The sequence below is a fragment of the Acomys minous genome, assembly GCF_964271855.1.
Source record: "Acomys minous genome assembly, chromosome: 16".
NCBI lineage: Eukaryota > Metazoa > Chordata > Mammalia > Rodentia > Muridae > Acomys > Acomys minous.
Window position 1 is genome coordinate 45,261,984 of NC_140498.1, and position 18,762 is coordinate 45,280,745.

Consider the following 18,762-nt stretch of genomic DNA (forward strand, 5'->3'; position numbering starts at 1 on the left):
CATCCAAGATGGGCCTCACCTGGAGAAACGTGGAATCTCCAGGCTGGTGCTGGACTCTGGTTACTAAATGAATCATCTTTTAATGTAGAGTCACCCCAGTGCATCTGCCATACCATATAGCACTTGTCTTATGGGTCTGAATCAATTCTAAAGAAAACTCCTCAGGTGCTCAGCTAAAACACACACACACACACACACACACACACACACACACACACACACACACACACACGGGCATGGCTCTCATACCCCAACTGTCATTTACCAATGTTCAAGGTCTCGTTGCATCTTATCTTCTTTAGTGTAAAAATACTTAAAATAATCTGTAGCAAACAGTCATTTCCAAATTGGCTTGAAGATTTGCTCCTTGTCAACAAGACAGGGTCCTTCTCGTTTTATTTAGCGCCATCTCTTCTTATTCCAAACCTTTATGGACACCCCTTGTAAGCCTCCTAAGAAGCAGATCAAGGGAGAACTCAAAATAAAGCTCAGATCACACTCTTTCTGCCACAGGACAGTTGCATACTTAGTTCCTTGCAGTGCGGTACTCCCAGCACTGCCATGTTCTGTGAGACTTACGTGCATCCGTTCCTGGTTAGACATCATCTCCCCCGTCTTCTAATTCCAGAATAGCCCTCTAAACTAGAACAAGGCTTCATGGTCCCAGCTCTAACAAACTGTACTTCTTTAAATGGTGTGAGTCACAAGTCTTTTCTTACAGACTGTAACTTATATGCATTCATTCTTCAAACCTCACCCAGTGTGTATTTTGAGCAAAAACAAAAAACAAAACAAAACAAAAACAAAAAACAAACAAAACAAAACAAAACCCCCCTCATACTCTGGTTTTCATCTACTTATCCACATTTCTATCCTTCCATTCTTCTACCTATTTACCAATCCAATCACTATCCAGCTATCCATCCATGTCCTCATTCAATTATCCATCTACCCATCTATCCGTTTTATATTACTACTGCGCCCTGCCGCATCATTGTTAGGGAGAGACACTGGTGGACATCGTAGGCCTATTTTCAGAGCACTCTATCCATTGTTTTACTAACTCCTCTGCTACTTGTTATCTCCATCAGGTTTTCACAACCACTGTGTCTTATTCCTTGAATGTAGATTCTCGAGAGTCTCACCCAACTTGTCCTTTCCCTGCCTTCCTGTTTATGGCACGCATCACCATTTCAGAGGAAAGATCCCTGAGTACTCAGTGGGATTTGGACCTTTACTCTCTCACACTTTCTCTCTCCTGATGGGCATTTCACCGTATCACTTGCCCCCATCTCACGTCCTTTGTGCTTTCTTACTTTGGTTGTTTAGGTTGCCTGAGTATACAGGCACCATCCAGGAAGATCATTTAATTTTTTTTCTTAACCTGTTGCTGTGTCTTTGGATAGGTAACGGATGGACGGGTAAATGAGCAGATGCATCTATTGGTGGGTGGGTGGATGGATGAATTTTAGCTAGCTGTTGGTTACATGGATGTATAGGTGACTATATATAGGTAGTGGAATCATGAATGGATGGGTGGGTGCTTCAGTGGGTGGATAAGCAAAATGGTGGGTATATAGATAAATAGTTAGCTAGATCAGTAGATGGATGGACGGGTGTGTAGATGAATGGATAAACGCATGGGTGGGTGGCCACATGGCTGGATAATAGATTTTAAAAATGAATTTGGCCTTTGATTTTAGTATCAACGGTGATTTCTATCTGCTAGATCATGGATTCAAGAATCAACAATGAAATTCTACTTTGGTACAAGATGGGAAATTCTAGAAATCCTTTTAATTGTAATAATACATGGCAATTGCTGTGCATTTGCCATTCTATATAAAAACTTACCTCTGTTCATTTTCTGATAAATGAAAGATGGTCATTGAAGTAAGATCTTCCAAAGACTGCTGGAGATGGAAGAAGCTGTTTTTGTTTTAATCATTTAATTGTATGTTTTAGGTGCTCATGCAGAAATATTGCATTCAGCTTGTGAGGGGCTGTACATTTCAGGTCTCACTTGGAAAATATGTTAACATGCCCAACCTGCACGGTGAATTTGGGGGTGAAGTTCTAGTTTCAAATAGCCTAGTGTTATTTCTGCCAATCATAGAAATGATCTAGAAATTGCGACATTTGGGCATTCCAAATTATGGCTTGCACCTGGCAAAAAGCGCCAAAGTATCTTTCCCAGATGCAATGGGAAGCAAAAAATATGGTGAGCAGGATTTGAACACTTTGGTTTCATTTCAGTCTGTCTTCTGTTAACTGTTTGCAGGCCCTATTATGCATGCATTGCTTTTTTTCTGTTGTTGTATATAAATATTTGTGTGTGTGCATGTGTGTGTGTGTGTGTGTGTGTGTGTGTGTGTGTGTGTGTGTCTAGACCAGATGTCAGCACTGGGTGTCCTTCTTAGTACCTCTCCACCTCATTGTTTGAGGCAGGGTCTCTCACTGAAATCCAGAACTCATCAGTCAGCTAGACTGACTGGCTCATCAATGAGCCTCAGAGACTTTCTCCTCCCCACATCCCAGGACTGGGATTATTAGGTCATGTCAATGCTGGCTTGAGTTTATTGCTCTGTTCCAAACTCATCAGAAGCAGAAATTCTGCTTATATAGTTTATTGGTTTGATCATTTTGGCATGATATAACTAAAATCTTAGTCTAAAGTTGTTTAAAGAAAAGGGATATGTATATTTCATCCAGCAAAACTTCACATGGTAAGAGCTGTAAGGTTGGCTAACTCCGATAATTTAGAAATTTAAAAATGGCATTAAGGCTTCAGATTCTTCCTGCATTTCTCTGATGTCATTTCACTATTGTGGCATATCTAGCTGGCATTACTACTGATGCTAAGATATTGGCGTTGTCCTGGGAACCACCATCCAGGAAAAGACCCAAAGCATCCCATTCACCTGTCCAAAACAGACAGTTTCCGCTCACCTAGCAAAAGAAGTTAGTGCCCTGAGGTTGATTTACAGCTGCTATTTTCAATCTTGGATGTGCTTCAGAAGCATCTAGAATGCATATTTGTCACGGAAGTTGTGTGTGGGGGGGGGCACAAATTACTGGGTGTTCTCTAGGATTCTGTATGGAGCTCCAGGGCAGTGCCTGAACAATCTCAGGTGTTCTAGACAATGACACTGATGTTAGTCCCAGCCATATTTTGAGACCCATAAATACATAGTTTGTTTGGCGTCTCTCAGTGTCACACACCCTGCTCCCCATCTCCTCTTGCCGTTCCTCCACCCCTTTCCAGCTCAACACTCTTTCTACCCAGCTTCATGGCAAGAACTGCCAGGCTGAGTTAGCTCATGAGCATCCACCATCACCAAGCGAGATGACACTGAGCTGTGTCCTCGACCTGCTGTGGGGTGTGGACCGTTCTGCTGGCTTTGGTGAAGCCCATGTATGTGGTGGGTTCTCAGTGGAGAGTCACCTGCTTGTGAGCTAGTGGGGCATCAACAAATGCAGGTACTTGAGATTCTTCTTCGTCTGAGAGGTCAGAGCCACTAATGTAGAGACCCAAGGATGAGCATCCGCAAGGGGAAGACCAGACACTGTCTGCCAAGAAGAGCCACTGTCCCAGTAGAACAAGGCATTGAACTCTTCTGTGATTAGCTCACACATGTTTCTTTTAAGCAAACAGAGTTACTAAAGCTAATTCACATAGTAACACTGGGATTTTAGCTTATTGTTTTTAAATGTCCAAGTTCATGGGCCACTATTTTGTATTCCCAAAAGGCTTTTAAATTCCCCCAAACGAACACGACAAATAATATCGGAAGAGAAACAGCTGGCCTCTACATGTACAGACACAGGCATGAACACTCACCTGCAAACAAATGTACAGTCATTATACAGGCAAACCATGCCTGCATAACACACACAGACATAGAAAGCTGGGTTAGATACATGACACAGAGGATGTCCTAAAGCTCCCCTGTAGTCTGCTAAGCACTCTCACAGAAGGAATCAGGGGATAATGTCAGATAACTGTTTGGTAGGCTGCAGCAGGCGCCTCAAGATTCTCCAGTGCCATAGCTGTGCCGATCTCCGTGCTCAGCTCCAGACTCCAGAGACCTCATGGGCCTGTGTCTTTTAGAGCATTCTTAAAGACATGCTATTTGGGCAAAGAGAGTGATGGGATATAACAATCACCATGGCTGGCAAACCCCCAATGCCCAGAGAGGACATTCAACCCCTTGACTGTTAGAGAAGGCAGTATAAAATAATGGGTGAGCACATAGATTTTGGAATCAAATAAATGCTGGTTGGAATCCCAGCTCTCTCATTTACTAGCTGTGGGACCTTGGGTAAGATAATTCAGCTGAAAAAAAAAAGTAGCATGATAATAAGAATGACCTTGCTGGGTAGTTTGGAGATTAAGTGAGCTTGTGTACCTATGGAGAAGCAAAGGGAGGAAGGGAGGGTCGTATCAAGGCCCCTCCTGGTTTGTAGCCACTGACCTACCAGGTCTGTGTTGCTTCTACTTCATGCCTTCCCAAGGATACTGCTGCCCTGCCTTCCTTCCATCTCCAGAGAGGACTTCCTTTGTTTCCAGAGAGCTCGTGCTACAGGCAGCGTGAGGAGCCTCATTTCATTCAGCCTGATGCTCTGGCCCTTGAACTGGAGTTGCCATGTCCATAATTTGTACATTTTAGATAACAGGTTATTTTGCTAAGAGGGCGAGTCTTTAGCTGAATCCAATACAGTCCCAGCAAGCCGAGCAGGAGGAAAATACCTAATTCAGGCTTGTTAACCACCGGGCTTCTGAGAACAGAATCAGCTTAGCTGCTTGCAAATAAGCAAGGTTCACAGGACTTGGTTGAGCCGGCGAGGAGGTAACAAGCTGTGTGTGAAAACCCCGGGATTAAATCTCCACAGCAAAATTGCTTGGTGCACGGGATCAAAAGAGCCGCAAGGGGACCAAGACAATGAGCAGACTCCCTTCTGCATGCTCGCCCAAACCTTTCCATTAGTGAAACCCCAAAGAGTATAGACTCTGGCATCTTATCAAGAAATAAGGCTGCGCTTTAGATTATAATTAAAACAATAAATTCTTGTCCCCTGCGTGCATCCCGATTAGATTGTTGACACTGTGTCAAGCTGTTAGAGAGATAAATTCATGCTGCTACTAGCACTCACCACACTGCGTATTTCTGAGTTGCTCAATTTTATTTTTTACATGACAACTTGAAAATAATATATTGGAGTTTCTTTCCTTCAATTTCTCCATCAAGTTATTAATGTTGGCTCTCATACAACTTTTGAACTGTAAGGTTTTCGTTGGTTTGGGTTTTTTTCTTGGTGCTTCATGCAGGTCCAATTGTGATCACTTATAGAACTGGTTTGTGAATAAAAACTGCCATTGTGAAACAGGAAGTTTTTTTCCCCCAAAGATAAATTAATGTAAAGGCTGGCTAAGGGTAGTGGTGCCTGCCATAGGGCCTGACAACCTGGATTTGATTCCTAGGACCCATAGCCAGAGAATTGTCTCTCTTGGGTTATCTTCTACACTCCACACGTGTGTTCCTGCACACATGGGCACACACTCATATACATGCACTAAGTGGATAAAATCTAATTTATAAACAGTACAGCAGTCTCTCTGTAGGCTCCTTACTCTGTTTCTTCGAGCACTATGAGAAAAGTCATTCCATTAATGGATGCCAATGGTACCCAAGCTGCAGTCAGGGTGGAAGGTGACTATGACAGTAGGCTGGCTAGGATCTCATGCAAGTGACCTATCTAGGAATTTGGGGCTATGGAACCATGCTGGCACTCAGGCCAGTGACAATTTCTGACCTCTGTCCATGGAGTTTCTTAGCCTGAAAGGAGCACCAAATAGCGATTCCTTTATGTAGTTCCCAGTCTTCTGTTGGCTCTCCACTGTTGTTTCCACCATGAAACTGAGTGTTCAGATTAACACGTAATGGTGGAGTGTCTTTAGGTTTGTCATGAAGTCATACATATATTGCAGACTTCCTCCGTCCCCACAGCTGTTTCCCCCACTGTTAAGACCTTGATTTACCAGATAGCCCATTTGTCACTGCTAATGAACCAGAACTAAGTCATTTACAGTGGGATGTGTATAGTTCAGGGTCGTCTCGTTTTGTCATGTGGTTGAACATGCTGTCTTTCAGAACTGAGTTCTGCACCTGTCAACACCTACCCCTTGTTCAGCCTTCCTCCCCACCTTTGATAACTATAATTCTGCTTTTCCTCTGTGAATCTCATTACGTCTTATGCATGGGACCAGATGTTGTTGTTATTATGGTGAGTGTCTTTGTGGCAGGGCTTTGAAGTCTTCAAGGCGTGCTCATGGTGTTGAATGGGTCCACCATCCCTTCCTTGTCAAAGGCTGGCTATACAGCACCACTGCATGTGTGCATGGTGCACTACTTGTTACTAATCTGTATAGTGGACACTTGGGCTATTTTCTTCTTTTGCTGTTGTTTATAATACAGCTTAGGAAGCCTCTTTTCATCCCAGGTGCATAGAGTCCATTTTTCCCTAAACATTGCAAGGACATCTCAAGGAGTGAGTCATGGTATTCCCTATTTTGTAATCAATTCTGAAAGGGGTCCAAGATGGTACCTGTACCCATGAGCTATGCATAGCAGATCAGAACAGGAGAGAATCCGGAGATGTTAAACTCAAATCCGATTTGAAGTTCTGCCTGTTTTCCTGCCCTCCATGGATGCATTTAAAGTAGGAGAGACAGGAGAGGTTAAGACCTTCAGTCTCCATCCCTTAAGAGGGATGCATGATTCTTTACTGTCTGGGGGCTCGAGGGCCTGGCCTGCCACTTGGCTGTCACTAATGCTGGCAAGAAATGTCACTGCTTTGCTATGCCCTCGTTGCAAGGCATTCTGTGCTTCCATTGGTCAGATGTCAGCCCTACTCAGTGTAGGCTGAGAAGCTGACACAAGGACTCTGCAGCTGTATTTCTGGGTGCACAGATGAGGACGTGGTAGAGGAATTGATGAGCACAGCTGAGCATGTGTTCTGTACAACTGTGCCGCCTGGCATCTCTCCTTCAACACTTCCTGCAGTGAAATAAAATAAAGGATGTTTAATGTGATTTCTTAGATCTTATGTCTCTTCCATAGGCAAGCATATTATTTTCAAAATCTGAGATTACAAACATTATGAAAGTACATCTACAGTCACAGAACTCAGGACCCAGAGGCAGGGGAAACCTGGACTATAAGAGAGATACCCTGTCTCCAAAAAAAGATAGAGAAATATAATACATAAACCTATATAGGTGTGAATATATAGGTATCAGCAAGCACAGACATGGAACAGCATGTGACTATTTCAGTCACCATCTTCGCGCTGTAAGTAGAGAGAGCTATGCAGGCATATAGCCTTTCTGTGGTCAACAAGACTGTCTGACAACTATCACACTTGTTGCCTTTCCTCGCTAACTCATTTGAAAGTCAATTTCCTCCACCATTTCTGCACTCCGCGTCTAGAAATAGTGCTATGAAACTTTCAGAGAACATATTACATTATTTTGATAAGAAGTACTTTGTTTTAGATATCCTATTTATGCAGGACCCCAGTGCACACACAGGATTTACTGTGAATTCCCTCCTTTGGCTTCTCTTCCCAGAAATACAGCCGCATTCCCCAGGGATCCCACTGAGATCATTACTGTATGTCTAGGAATAATCAATACCTAAGAGTGTAGCCACAGAAATTGCCACTTGTGGTCACTTTGCATTCAAGCCAAGGCCAGGGCAATTGCATTTTTTTAAAGCAAAAAGTACAGGGGCTAGAGAGATTGTTCAGTGGTTATCAGTGGGTGGTTTTTCTCTAGAGGATCTGAGTTTGGTCCCCAGCACAGACTGCTCAGAACCACCTGAAACTCCAGCTCAGGAAGATACAACATCTTTCCGGCCTTCATAGTTACCTTCACTCATGTGCACATACAAACTTAGATACACACATACCCATAATAAAATAATAAGAAAAGTCTTTCAAAGAATAAATAAAAGTTCAGAAAATATCACTTGCCTTATTGAGTTTATCAGATGAAACTTTAGCGTGATAATACAAATCCACATAATGGTGGAGTGTCTTCTATGTACTCTGGTCATTTACAGTAAGCACAACGTTAATAGCACCTTAATTGGACTATGCTTTTCATTGCCTGTGGGTTTTGGAAAGTTCTTATTTTGATGTAAGTCATGTTCCTTACTCTCAAAAGGAAGTAAGTCTGCCTGTTCAGGAGGTAGATGAAATTATGAACTAGGAATACTTTAAGAAAGAACTTGAGTCATACCAATGGCCAACGGGTTTGCATTGATTGCTCTGTTGTTTTCTCATCTTGCAATTGGCCGGAAAAAAAAGTCCTGTAACACTCATCTCTTCCTGAGCTGCACTTTGCTAAACTTGGGGGGAGCGATGAATGGATAGATGGTGCAGACCAGGGCTGGTTTTTTCTTGTGTCTCGGTGATCCTCCTCCTTTTCCTAATCTCTTTACTATGTTCATGCATGAATGGAGGCAGAGGCAGGTGGATGTCTGTGACTTCAAGGCTAGCCTGGTCCATAGCTGGATTCAGGACAGCCAGGGCTGAAAAAAAAAATCAGCAAACAAGAAGATCTTGGTATAGACTTGCATCAGTTCCAGATGTTATTTATTATCTGTGCATTGAGATTAAGCTTTAAGCCTATAACTTTCCGGTTTTCAACTTGGCCTTCTCTAAAATGGGCATGGTAGTAGAAACGGCTCCTAGGGCATCTGGGAGGAATTGTAGGAGACAGGGAGCTTGACTCGACACCACGAAGCTGCTTTTCTCATTGCTCTGCTAACAGCACAACCTGACAAAAGCAACATGGGCAGGAATGGCTTAGTCTGGCTCAGAAGTTTGAGACAATGGTCCATATTAGCAGGGAAGGCGTGGCCGCCGGAGTGCGAGGCAGCTGGCCGCACTGCATCCTCAGCCAGGAAGCAGAGAGATGATGGATGAGGATGCTCACCTTCCTTTTCCTTCTCATTCAGCCTGGGACCAACAATCACACCCATAGGCCCACGCCCCAGGTGATCACAGAGTCTGTGAAGTTGACAGTGAACACTAACCATTACAGATGGTATAATTTGTGCAAGCTTCATATTTAATAAGATGTAGGGAGCAGAGTCAGATTCTGTCTGTTTTTCTCTAGATGTAGGGGCTGTATGAGTAGTGTCCTAAAAATGACATGTTCTTCCGCTCCAGGGACAGGTCTATCCAGTTGTCCTCAGAGATGCCACCTTTGTGGCACATTCTATAAACTGCAAAATTAAATCCTTCACTTCATTTCCCCAAGAAAGACCCCCCCAAGCATTGCTCTATTCCCTCCCCCCCCCCCCAAATCTGTACTGCAGAGGCAAGAGAGGATGTGAGCCCAATCCACTCCCCCCCAACACAAATCCCTTGGAAGATGTATGAGGCTGCATATAAATTGCATTGAATTTGGCCAGCCATGGGCTAGCATTGCTTTTATGCTGAATATCAGCGAAAAGTATGAAATGGAGATTACATTTTCAATTCTGGCTTTCCCTCCCCCCCCCAAAGCTCTGTGGAGATGCCTTCACCCCTCCATCCATCACAGAGCAATTGCTCTGGTGCAGAGTCCCCATGCTTTGCTTTCCTTCTTGGGAAGGGAAACTGAAACTCGCTGCCAGACTGAAACAGTCCCTTATCAGCTTCCTTCCTCAGCTGACTTCTGTATTCCTCACTGCTCGCCTCTCTCCAGATCTCCACCTTTTTGGTACTACTTTTTGTTTTTGAAGGTTTATCACACACAAAGATCATAAAAATCAATGTAGGTACATGTACACATACACAGACACAGACACACACACACACACACACACACACACACACACACACACTCACACAGTGCGCTCGGGGATGCTCTAATGGCTACATTTGTTTCTTGGGTTGTTCAGGGCAGAAATAAGATGTTGCGGCAAGTGGGGCTCATCCATCGACAATGAGAAACATGCTTATTACTTCTTCCTGAACTATGTGTATTCATACCAGCTATTTCAGTTCTTATCCCCAAACAGCCCTAAATCACTGTCAGCGCCTTAGCTCGAGCCTTAGTCTGAAAAAAAAAAAGTGTTTCTCTGTGGAGGGTGGAAGGGCGCTGTGCATGTGCCTTTATGCTGCCATCAGCTTCCATGTCTTTAAAGCCTTTTCCTGCCCACTCTCCTTGCTGCTCACTCCTGCCCCTCCCCCCTGCTCCCAGTGACTGCCTGGCTAGCTCCCCAAAGAGAAAATGTGTTAAGTGAACTTGACAGATTCCAGGCTGGCTCCATATGGCAAGGCCCAGGTTGCATGTTCCTGGGGTCCCCAAGCTACTCTCACCTTATTAAGATGGCAGTAAGTACATGCAAGTCAAGTGCAGTGCATGGCTTTAATTCCGGGGCCCTGGAGACCAGCCTCAGACTTCAAGGTGGAATTAGAGGCAGCATCTTCTACTGCAGATGTGACCTTCTCTTTTCTTCCCTCCAAGTCATAGAGCTAGCAAGAAGGTAAGGGAAGCATGGATGTAGACCGAGGGGGAAATGGTCCTGGAGGATGCAGAGCTTGGCGTGAGGGCTTTTGTAGGGTTGCCAGAGGTTTTGACAAAGACACCTAAGCACCATCGTGCTCCTGTTTATTGCTTGTTCTGCACTGTCTGAACCTTTGGACTCCTACACATAATTGAGACTCTGACTTTGATTTATAAGTATCTAATTTGAGCTCCTCCTTCGTTTGAAAGCCACGGAGAAAATTAACTCCAAATCAAATCAATGCATTTCAAGTGGATAAGCCCTCGTCAGCCAGTGATTAAGAGCCGGAGTTAAGGCCTACATTTTGAGACTGTAAGAATTTGTGAGAATGAGTCCGTCAAAGTCAGGCCTCCGCTAGAAATCATTTTATATGAGATGTATAGAGAATGTGGCTACCTTTTTGTAGGCTGTGGATTTCCATATTTTACAGAAGACTGTAGTTATGGAGAATGGAAACTCCTAAGAGGGCAGAGAGTCACTTAATTTGAATGCATGGAAAGAATAGCAAGAAGAGGCACAGAATTCACTCCAGGGACTTCATGGGGAGGCTATCTCGTCAGCGGAAGTCGGATTCGGGATTTCCAAGGTTACAGGAATAAAAGCAAAAGACCCAGAGCATGCAGCTAAAGCAGGCACAGAGGGCACTGGATGTGGTGGCATGGGCTTGCTGTGCGTGGGGAGGCAAGGCCTTTACAATACTGGAAGTTTCTTCTAGCTTCAGGGCTCCTAGGTTTCTGACACAAGCTCAGCCACCTCAGATGATTTCCTGTGCAAACACAAACACTGATCAACATTATAAATGCCTATGGAGACTTCTGAATCTACCCCCCGCCCCCCACCTCATGTGTGTTTGTGTGCGTTTGTGTGTGCGTGTGTGTGTGTTGTACGATCACACATGTGGGCAGTAGGTAGTGGCAGTAGATACGTGTGTGCACATGTGGAGATGGCCAGATGGTGCAGACTTCGGGTGTTGTCTTCTATCACTCTCTACCATATGCCCTTGAGACAGTCCCTCAAGCATTCTGAAGCTAGGCGGGCAGCCACCAAGCCTAAGTGATCTTCCTATATCCTCACACCTCCTGCTGCAGACCTAGCATTGGGGTTATAAATACATGTGAACACATCATCTTTCACACGGGTTCTTGGGATTTGAACTTGGGTGTTCAGGTTTGTTCAATACCTTCTCCTCCCCCCTCACTATACACACACTTTTTTATTAGTGTTTTTTCACACATAGCCTCAGAACTTACAACCTCTGTATAGGAGCAATTGAATCTTAGTTTGTATTTCTTTAGCCAACGTAATCAAAAGTGACCACAGTAATTCCTATATGAGTCACAGTCCCTAAACCAACAGATCTCAATGGAACACCAACGACATTTTGGGGAGATTTGGATAATATTTGCATAGTCTCTCATTCCCAGGACCAGGAAATAGTTCCTCTCCACGGTCTCCAGATAGGCTGGCTTCTTGACTCACTGGCTAGAAATGCAGGTACTATTGTTTACTTGTTCCTACCAGGTGCTAATGTGAACGGGCTAAGGATACACACTGTATCAGTTAACCATGCAAATGTAGAAGAGCTCGCCCCCAGCTTTAAGCAAAGTGACAATGTAACACTTCCCTCCGGTTGTACAAGGAGGGATCAGTGCATTCAATGTTATCCCTTTCATCAGTCCCATCCTGGACCAGGAAGGTTTCAACAGTCAAGCCACCATCCATGGGGAAGACCCTGGTGGCCTCATCCTCTTCGGTAAGGCAGGCAGGTGCAGTACCAGTCTTTTTCACAACTTCCTTCAATGGGGACATGAGAAGTAGCTGCTCTCTTCTCTGGTTCTACCCAGTCCAGACCATGTTCTCCCCAGCACAGTAGCCTGTGTATGTGCATGCGTGTGTAGATGTGTGTGTGTGTGTGTGTGTGTGTGTGTGTGTGTGTGTGTGTGTGTGTGAATGTGTGTGTTCTGGATCTAACTCTCCAATAGCTCAGGCTCCCTGGCCAGAAATCCATTACCATCATCACCAATCCCTATCTCTAATCCCAGAAAAGCCCCACTTTGTCTATACACACATATACAAAAAGAATTGAACCTGTGTCCTCAGGCTTGTGTGGAGGAGCTTCACTGGCGGAGCCATCCCCGCCTCTCCTCTCTCTCCCTCCCCCAGCCCCGGCCCCCGAGCTCTAGCCTAGCATGCTGGATCTTTAACAGAGCTCTGTGTGACAAGTACTTATAGAAAACTCCTCAATGATTTGTCCCCATAAATGGGCTTTTCCAGCTTAATCTTGGAGGGTTTGTCTGAGAGCTCCTTCACCTCCTTGGCAATAGAAGTGGGATTCAGTTTTGTAAGGAAAATGAAGATGCTGGGCTCTGCCACGAAGGAGACTGGACAGTCTGTCCCACCTGTTCCCTGAGCCATTCTGTGATGGCTGGGTGTCCAATGGCCGTGCAGCTTGAATGAGAGTAGTCTAGGTCCTTTCTCTTAAGGCTGTACGTCCAGGAGTATGTGAAGAAACTCTCCAGTGCTATGCTTCCAGGCTTCAGATAGAGACACTCATCTTAGCCTAAACAGAAAGCACCCAGTCTCATGAAGCCACGCAGACTCATGGCTAGAAACTGAAACTGGGCGAGGCAGGCCTGGACGCCCTTCCTTCTGTGTTTATAAGCAGATTCGGTTTCTCTGTCTCCAAGCTGAAGCTAGTGATGCTATATTGGCTGGTACAGGTGATGAGACGTAATGCCTAACACAAATTGTAAGCTCAGCCTGGAACACTGTTCTAGCCCACTTCTTTCTAGGAGCGGCAAGGCGAATGCAGTTGTTCAAGGGAAATTAATGGGATAGAATATTTACGCTTAGATGGGCACTTGGGCACATGTCTATAATCGCAGCACTCTGGGAGGCAGAGGCAGGTGGAACTCTGTGAGTTCGAGACCAGCCTGGGCTACAAAGTGAGTCCAGGACAGCCAAGGCTATACAGAGAAACCCTGTCACAAAAAACCCAAAGGACCCCCCCCCAAAAAAAAACCCAAAGAAGAATATTTATTCTTTCTTCCAATGTTCACTAGGTTTTTTTTTAATTTTTCTCTCTGCTCCCGTGCTATTTACTTCTTGAAGGCTGCAAACCCTGTTTCCACCCCCTCCCTTTTTCAAACATAGCTTCATTTCAGCCGTGATTCCCTCTTGCCTCAAGGCCTTTATGCTGCATGAGCAGACCCAAAGCTGAGAGCAGAGCGTGGAGGCCGGAAGCATGGGCCATTTTCTGCTGCTGAGAAATCCTCTTCCTTCCCAGGGCACAGGCGTGCCTGCGAGGGATGTGGGAAATCATTTGTGAGACATCGTAATTAATGATCTGCTGGGTCTTGGCACTTATGTAGGAAACAGAAGGCCACCAGGAATTGGAGCAGTCTCTGGGATAAGAGTTGTCCTCCGGGACAGCTTCTCTCTGAGGAGAGTGGGAGGACTTAGGTGGCAGGGTCTCTGCAGTTTACAGGGCTGGTATTTGTTTGCTTACCATGTACAGCATCAGAGTGACAGGGGCCTAAGCCCAGAACCCTGGCACTCGAGAAAAGCCATCTTGGTCTAAAATCCTACCTCTGTCCCTCATTCTGCAGTTTGCCTGGGTGTGTCCCTTCCTTGGGAATCTCAGTTTTACCTCTCTGAAAAATGGCGACTATGTCATGTAATTACACACTATTCAAGGCTGTTCGGATTAGAAATTTAATGATACCAATCCAACTGCAGGTATGCAAAAGTGCTTTGAATAAAATGTTAAAAGTATGAACTTATACACCCTCTGCCCCGTGTTCAGGGTGAAGAGTGCAGCTGTGTGGGTCAGGTGTTTGACCACGTAGACCCATGCGTAGTCATAGCCACTTGGGTGGACAGATTGGCCATCCCGCCTGTGGTATTAGCTACAAAGCTACTGCCGAATCATTCAGCTCTTTTGTTTGTGATCTCGCTTCTCCTTCTTCGGTGGATCACTGCACTGAGTCTGTAATGAAACTTGCTGCCTCTCAGTGAGTTAGAAAGTGTCTGTTAAGTGCTAGTTTTCTCGTGTGTTGCTGCCAAGCTGTTTGGGAAGTTCAGCGGCTCATCCTGTGGCCAAGGGCTGCTCGGTCCCTGCAGTAAGTCCTCCCTTAGAAGAAGATCAGCACCAGAGTTTACCATTCTGCTTGGAGATTCTTATTACCTCATACCTATGAATCAGCTGCACAGTGTCTGCACACAGCAAGGAATAGTCATGGTGTAATAATGAGATGCTTTCCTGGTCTATAACAACAACAACAACAACAACAACAACAACAACAACAAGTTGAAGCTTCTACATAATCATGTGACAGGCAGGGCTACAGGATGTAATATTTGCTGTACTGGCTAGTTTTCTCTCTGTTTAACTCAAGTTACAATCATTTTGGAATATGGACCCTCAACTGAGAAAATCCTCCCACCAGATTGTCCTGTGGGAAAACATGTGAGATATTGCCACAAATAACAATGGATGTGGGTGGGCCAAGAGCATTATGGGTGGTGCTACCCCTGGGCATGTGGTCCTGGATGATGTAAGAAATCAGGCTGAGCATGAGGAGCTAGTCATCAAACAGCATTCCTCCATGGCTTCGCTTCAATTCCTGCCTCTAGGTCCTTGCCTTGGCTTCCCTAGGTGTAAACTGCTGCTTGAGATGTGTAAGCTTATACGAACCCCCTTTCCCTCTATTTGCTTTTGTGTCCTGTCACAGCAATAGAATACCTAACTAACACATATGCAGGGTTCTTGTTCCATGGTAGTCACACTGCATTGTAGGAGATTAACCGACTGATTACAATCGGTTCATGCCAAATGTGCTATACAGGGATGTTTGTGTAAACCATTCTGCTAATAATGATTATTTGCATCAATGTCCCTGCTGTACTGTGTTCTTTATAATCTTGAACCTTTTCACTCCCTGCTTGGTTCCTCCTTTTTCTTCCTTCCTTTCTTCCTTCCTTCCTTCCTTCCTTTCCTTGGTATTTTGAGACAGGGTTTCTCTGTGTACCCTTGGCTGTCCTAGGACTCACTTTGTAGACCAGACTGGCCTTGAACTCAGAGATCCACCTGCCTCTGTCTTCCAATTGCTGCGTTTGAAAGTGTGTGCCATCATTGCCCGGCTCCCCCTTGTTTGTTTTAAAATCAAGAATCAGCTTCTAATACTGCTGGCCATTTCCCATCAGCCACCTGAAATTCATTTTGAGAGATAGTTAGGGAAGATGCTGCCTGTCCCCACACATGTTTTCCTAGGAAAGGGAGGAGGAGAAGATGGGAGGGCAGGGCTCCTGCTAAGGGAACTGCGCCCCTGAGTTTAGAACCTATAGCGAGGAAGGAATTTTCCTTCCTGGGTGTTTGCTGATGCTCCTAGATGTGCTGGTGAGCCCCTGTCTGCCCACCTCTATGCAAATGAGTCCTCCCACAAGCTGAGGATGTGCTGTCCTCAAAATCCAAACGCCATGTGCAGGAGATGGGCTCGGCTGCTGCTGCTGCACAAACAAGAGCCGAGCAGGGGCTAGCATTTGCCTGCAGCGGGGGGACAGCCGTGATTGACTGCAGTTTGACAAAAGACCTTCACCCGGGTATGAGATCTGACAACGTGATCGCCACTGTAAGTTGGCCTTCTCAGGTCATGAACCTGGGGCTTCAGCCTGGAACAGTGTGGGAGGAGAGGGGAGCCACCCCTGTACTTAACAGCTGCTGCCATTGTGAGCATCTTTCCTGTGTTGGCAAAGCTGAGTCCTCCCTACTTGGCAGGGCTCCGGTCATTCTAGGAGCAAGGTACATCCTTTGCTTCTCATCTTAAGGTGTCTGTCACAATGGAGTCCTCAGACTATTCGGGGACCCTGCTAGCATTGGTGAGAGCTCTAGTAAAACTAGACAGTGCTCAGGTAACCGACTGAGAGCACCGCCTGTGAGATCTAGCAGATTTTATGTTGCAGCCCAGCCCAGCCCAGCCCTGCTACAGAGGAGAGCCTCGACAGTTATTTATCTTCCATTATCTTCCTTTCTCTCATCTGTGAAAGGAGGGGCAATCGCGTGTATCTTATGAAAATAAAGGTCTATTAGATAAATGCTTAGCATGGTGTCTTACACCTAATAAGCCCTTAGTACATGGTAGGCTGGAGTCTGTGTCATTAACATCCAGACCCTCCCACAATGACAATGTTGTCATGTGCCCATGTAATTCCTGGGGATGTGGGTGTGGGTTGAGAGTGCCCGTACAGCCATGGTCTCATTGAAGTCATAGATATTAGAGTGTGCTTATTGTCTTGAAGGATAGGGGATATCACTGCTTTAAAAACCAGGCTTTCAGGGATGTAAGTGCACAAGAAAACAGGGGATTTGGACATGTAGGTGAGTGTCTAGGGTAAAGAGCGAGGCCTGGAAATAAAGGTGTTTTTCATACATAGAAAGTCTGCTTTGACTGAAGTAGAGTAGAGACCGTCCGAGAATTTTGGGAATTAAGTCAGTGCTACGGAAGTTACTATTAGAGGCTAGAAAGAAGCCTAGTGGTTGAGTACTTGTTTACTATGAACAAGGTCTTGGTTTCAGTCCTTAGCACTGACTGTCAAAAGTAAGTACAGAGAGGATGAAAATACACAATAGACTGATGATAGGTAGATAAGTAGGCAGACAGAGAGGAAGATGATAGAAATGAAAGATAAACTGATTCATAGACACACAGGTGATAGATACAGGCATATAGGTTCATAGACGCATAGATGATAGATAGATAAATAGATAGATAGATAGATAGATAGACAGACAGACAGATAGATAGATAAATAGATGGTTATATGAATGACAGAAGTAGACAGATATACTCATGGAAAATAAAATCTACCCACTCAAGCATACACCTTAATCTTGACATATGTATATAGTCTTACAATCATCTCTGTACAGCCTTCATCCTCAGAAGCTGTATTTAGCCTCTTCTGTCCCATATCAAGCCCCAGACAACCATAGAGCTGCCTTCTGTCTCCTTTCAGTTGCTCATCAATGGCATATTCCTGGGGATCCTTTCTTTTTTGATACCTTTCACTTAACACACTGTTTCTGAGGTCCATCTGTGGCTTTGTCTATGTCTGTGAAGGGAGTGTAGCTCAGTCTATGTGTGCATTCACAAGTTAGCGACATTTCTTTTTAGTTTGGGGCTGTCGTGAGTGCTGTGGGATTTGAATGTGTCTTTGTGTGGGCACCTGTTTTATGTTTATGAGTACATCACTTAAAGTAGAATTGCCGGGTGGTACATTAACTCAGCTTTAACATTCTAAGATGCTGTTCTCAAATGCAGGAGGATGGCTTTGTTTTGAGTGTGTTTGTTGTTATTGGTGGTGATATTCTGAGACAAGGCTCCCTTCACAGCCCTGTCTGGCCTGGAACTCACTGCATAGCTCAAGCTCTCCGTTAAAGTGTAGTGCTGCTCCAGCCTCTGCTTCTTGACTTCCGGGATTTTAGGCATGCATCTCCATTCCCTATAGGCTACGCTATTTTGAATTACCACCAGTATGTGCATTTCACGACTCCCAAATATCTTCCGTGTTTGTCTTGCATGGAGACTCTCTGCCCTCTGCAATTTTCACCTTTAGGCCCCAGTGAACAGTGATGGTGTCCACATCAGGGTGGTAAAGAAGTGCTCTGTCCCAAACCACATGCACTGACTTGCTCAAAACCATTGAGGGTTGAGAATTACCCCTTTCGGATTTCTCTGATGCTTTTAATCTGATTTTAATAACAGAGGAAACACTATATGCATGCGCAGTCAGAGCAACTTCTGTATTGAAGTGTCCCGCCTGGTGTGAGACTGGTGGATGAGCAGAGGACACAGTGCTTACTGGGCAATGAGAAAGCTTGTCTTATGTCTTCAATGACAGATTTGGTCTATGCATGCACCTGCATACATGGGTGCGCACCTGTGTGTCACCGTCCCCTCTTTGTCTAGAAGTCGGCCCCCATGGTTATTCTCTGCACACTACACTGCTGCTGCATGCACACAGCTAGTTAACGTCTTACCATCACCTCCATTTTGCTCCATGCTTTCAGTTCCTTCCTGTTGGATGACAAATGGATTACCATTCTTAGCTGGAGGTTTCTACAGCAGAAGGGTGCCCTGTGACTTTTTTCCAAAGGACTTCAGTAGATTTTTCTTGAATCCAGCTGGATGCTATAATCTTT

At 44.9% G+C, this 18,762-nt stretch overlaps 1 protein-coding gene across 44 annotated transcripts in view; it reads left to right on the top strand.

Annotated features, from left to right (window-relative positions):
• Nucleotides 1-18,762, top strand: part of RBFOX1 (RNA binding fox-1 homolog 1) — a 2,117,065-nt gene that overhangs the window by 1,884,601 nt on the left and 213,702 nt on the right. The window contains exon 1 of one of the 44 annotated variants that reach the window (XM_084764422.1): nt 16,024-16,192. The exons of the other annotated variants lie outside the window; for them this stretch is intronic. Coding sequence (XP_084620548.1) covers nt 16,052-16,192 — 141 coding nt within the window. The 5' untranslated portion in view covers nt 16,024-16,051. Of the gene's footprint in view, nt 1-16,023; nt 16,193-18,762 lie in introns of those variants that run through there. 44 annotated transcript variants of the gene reach the window in all.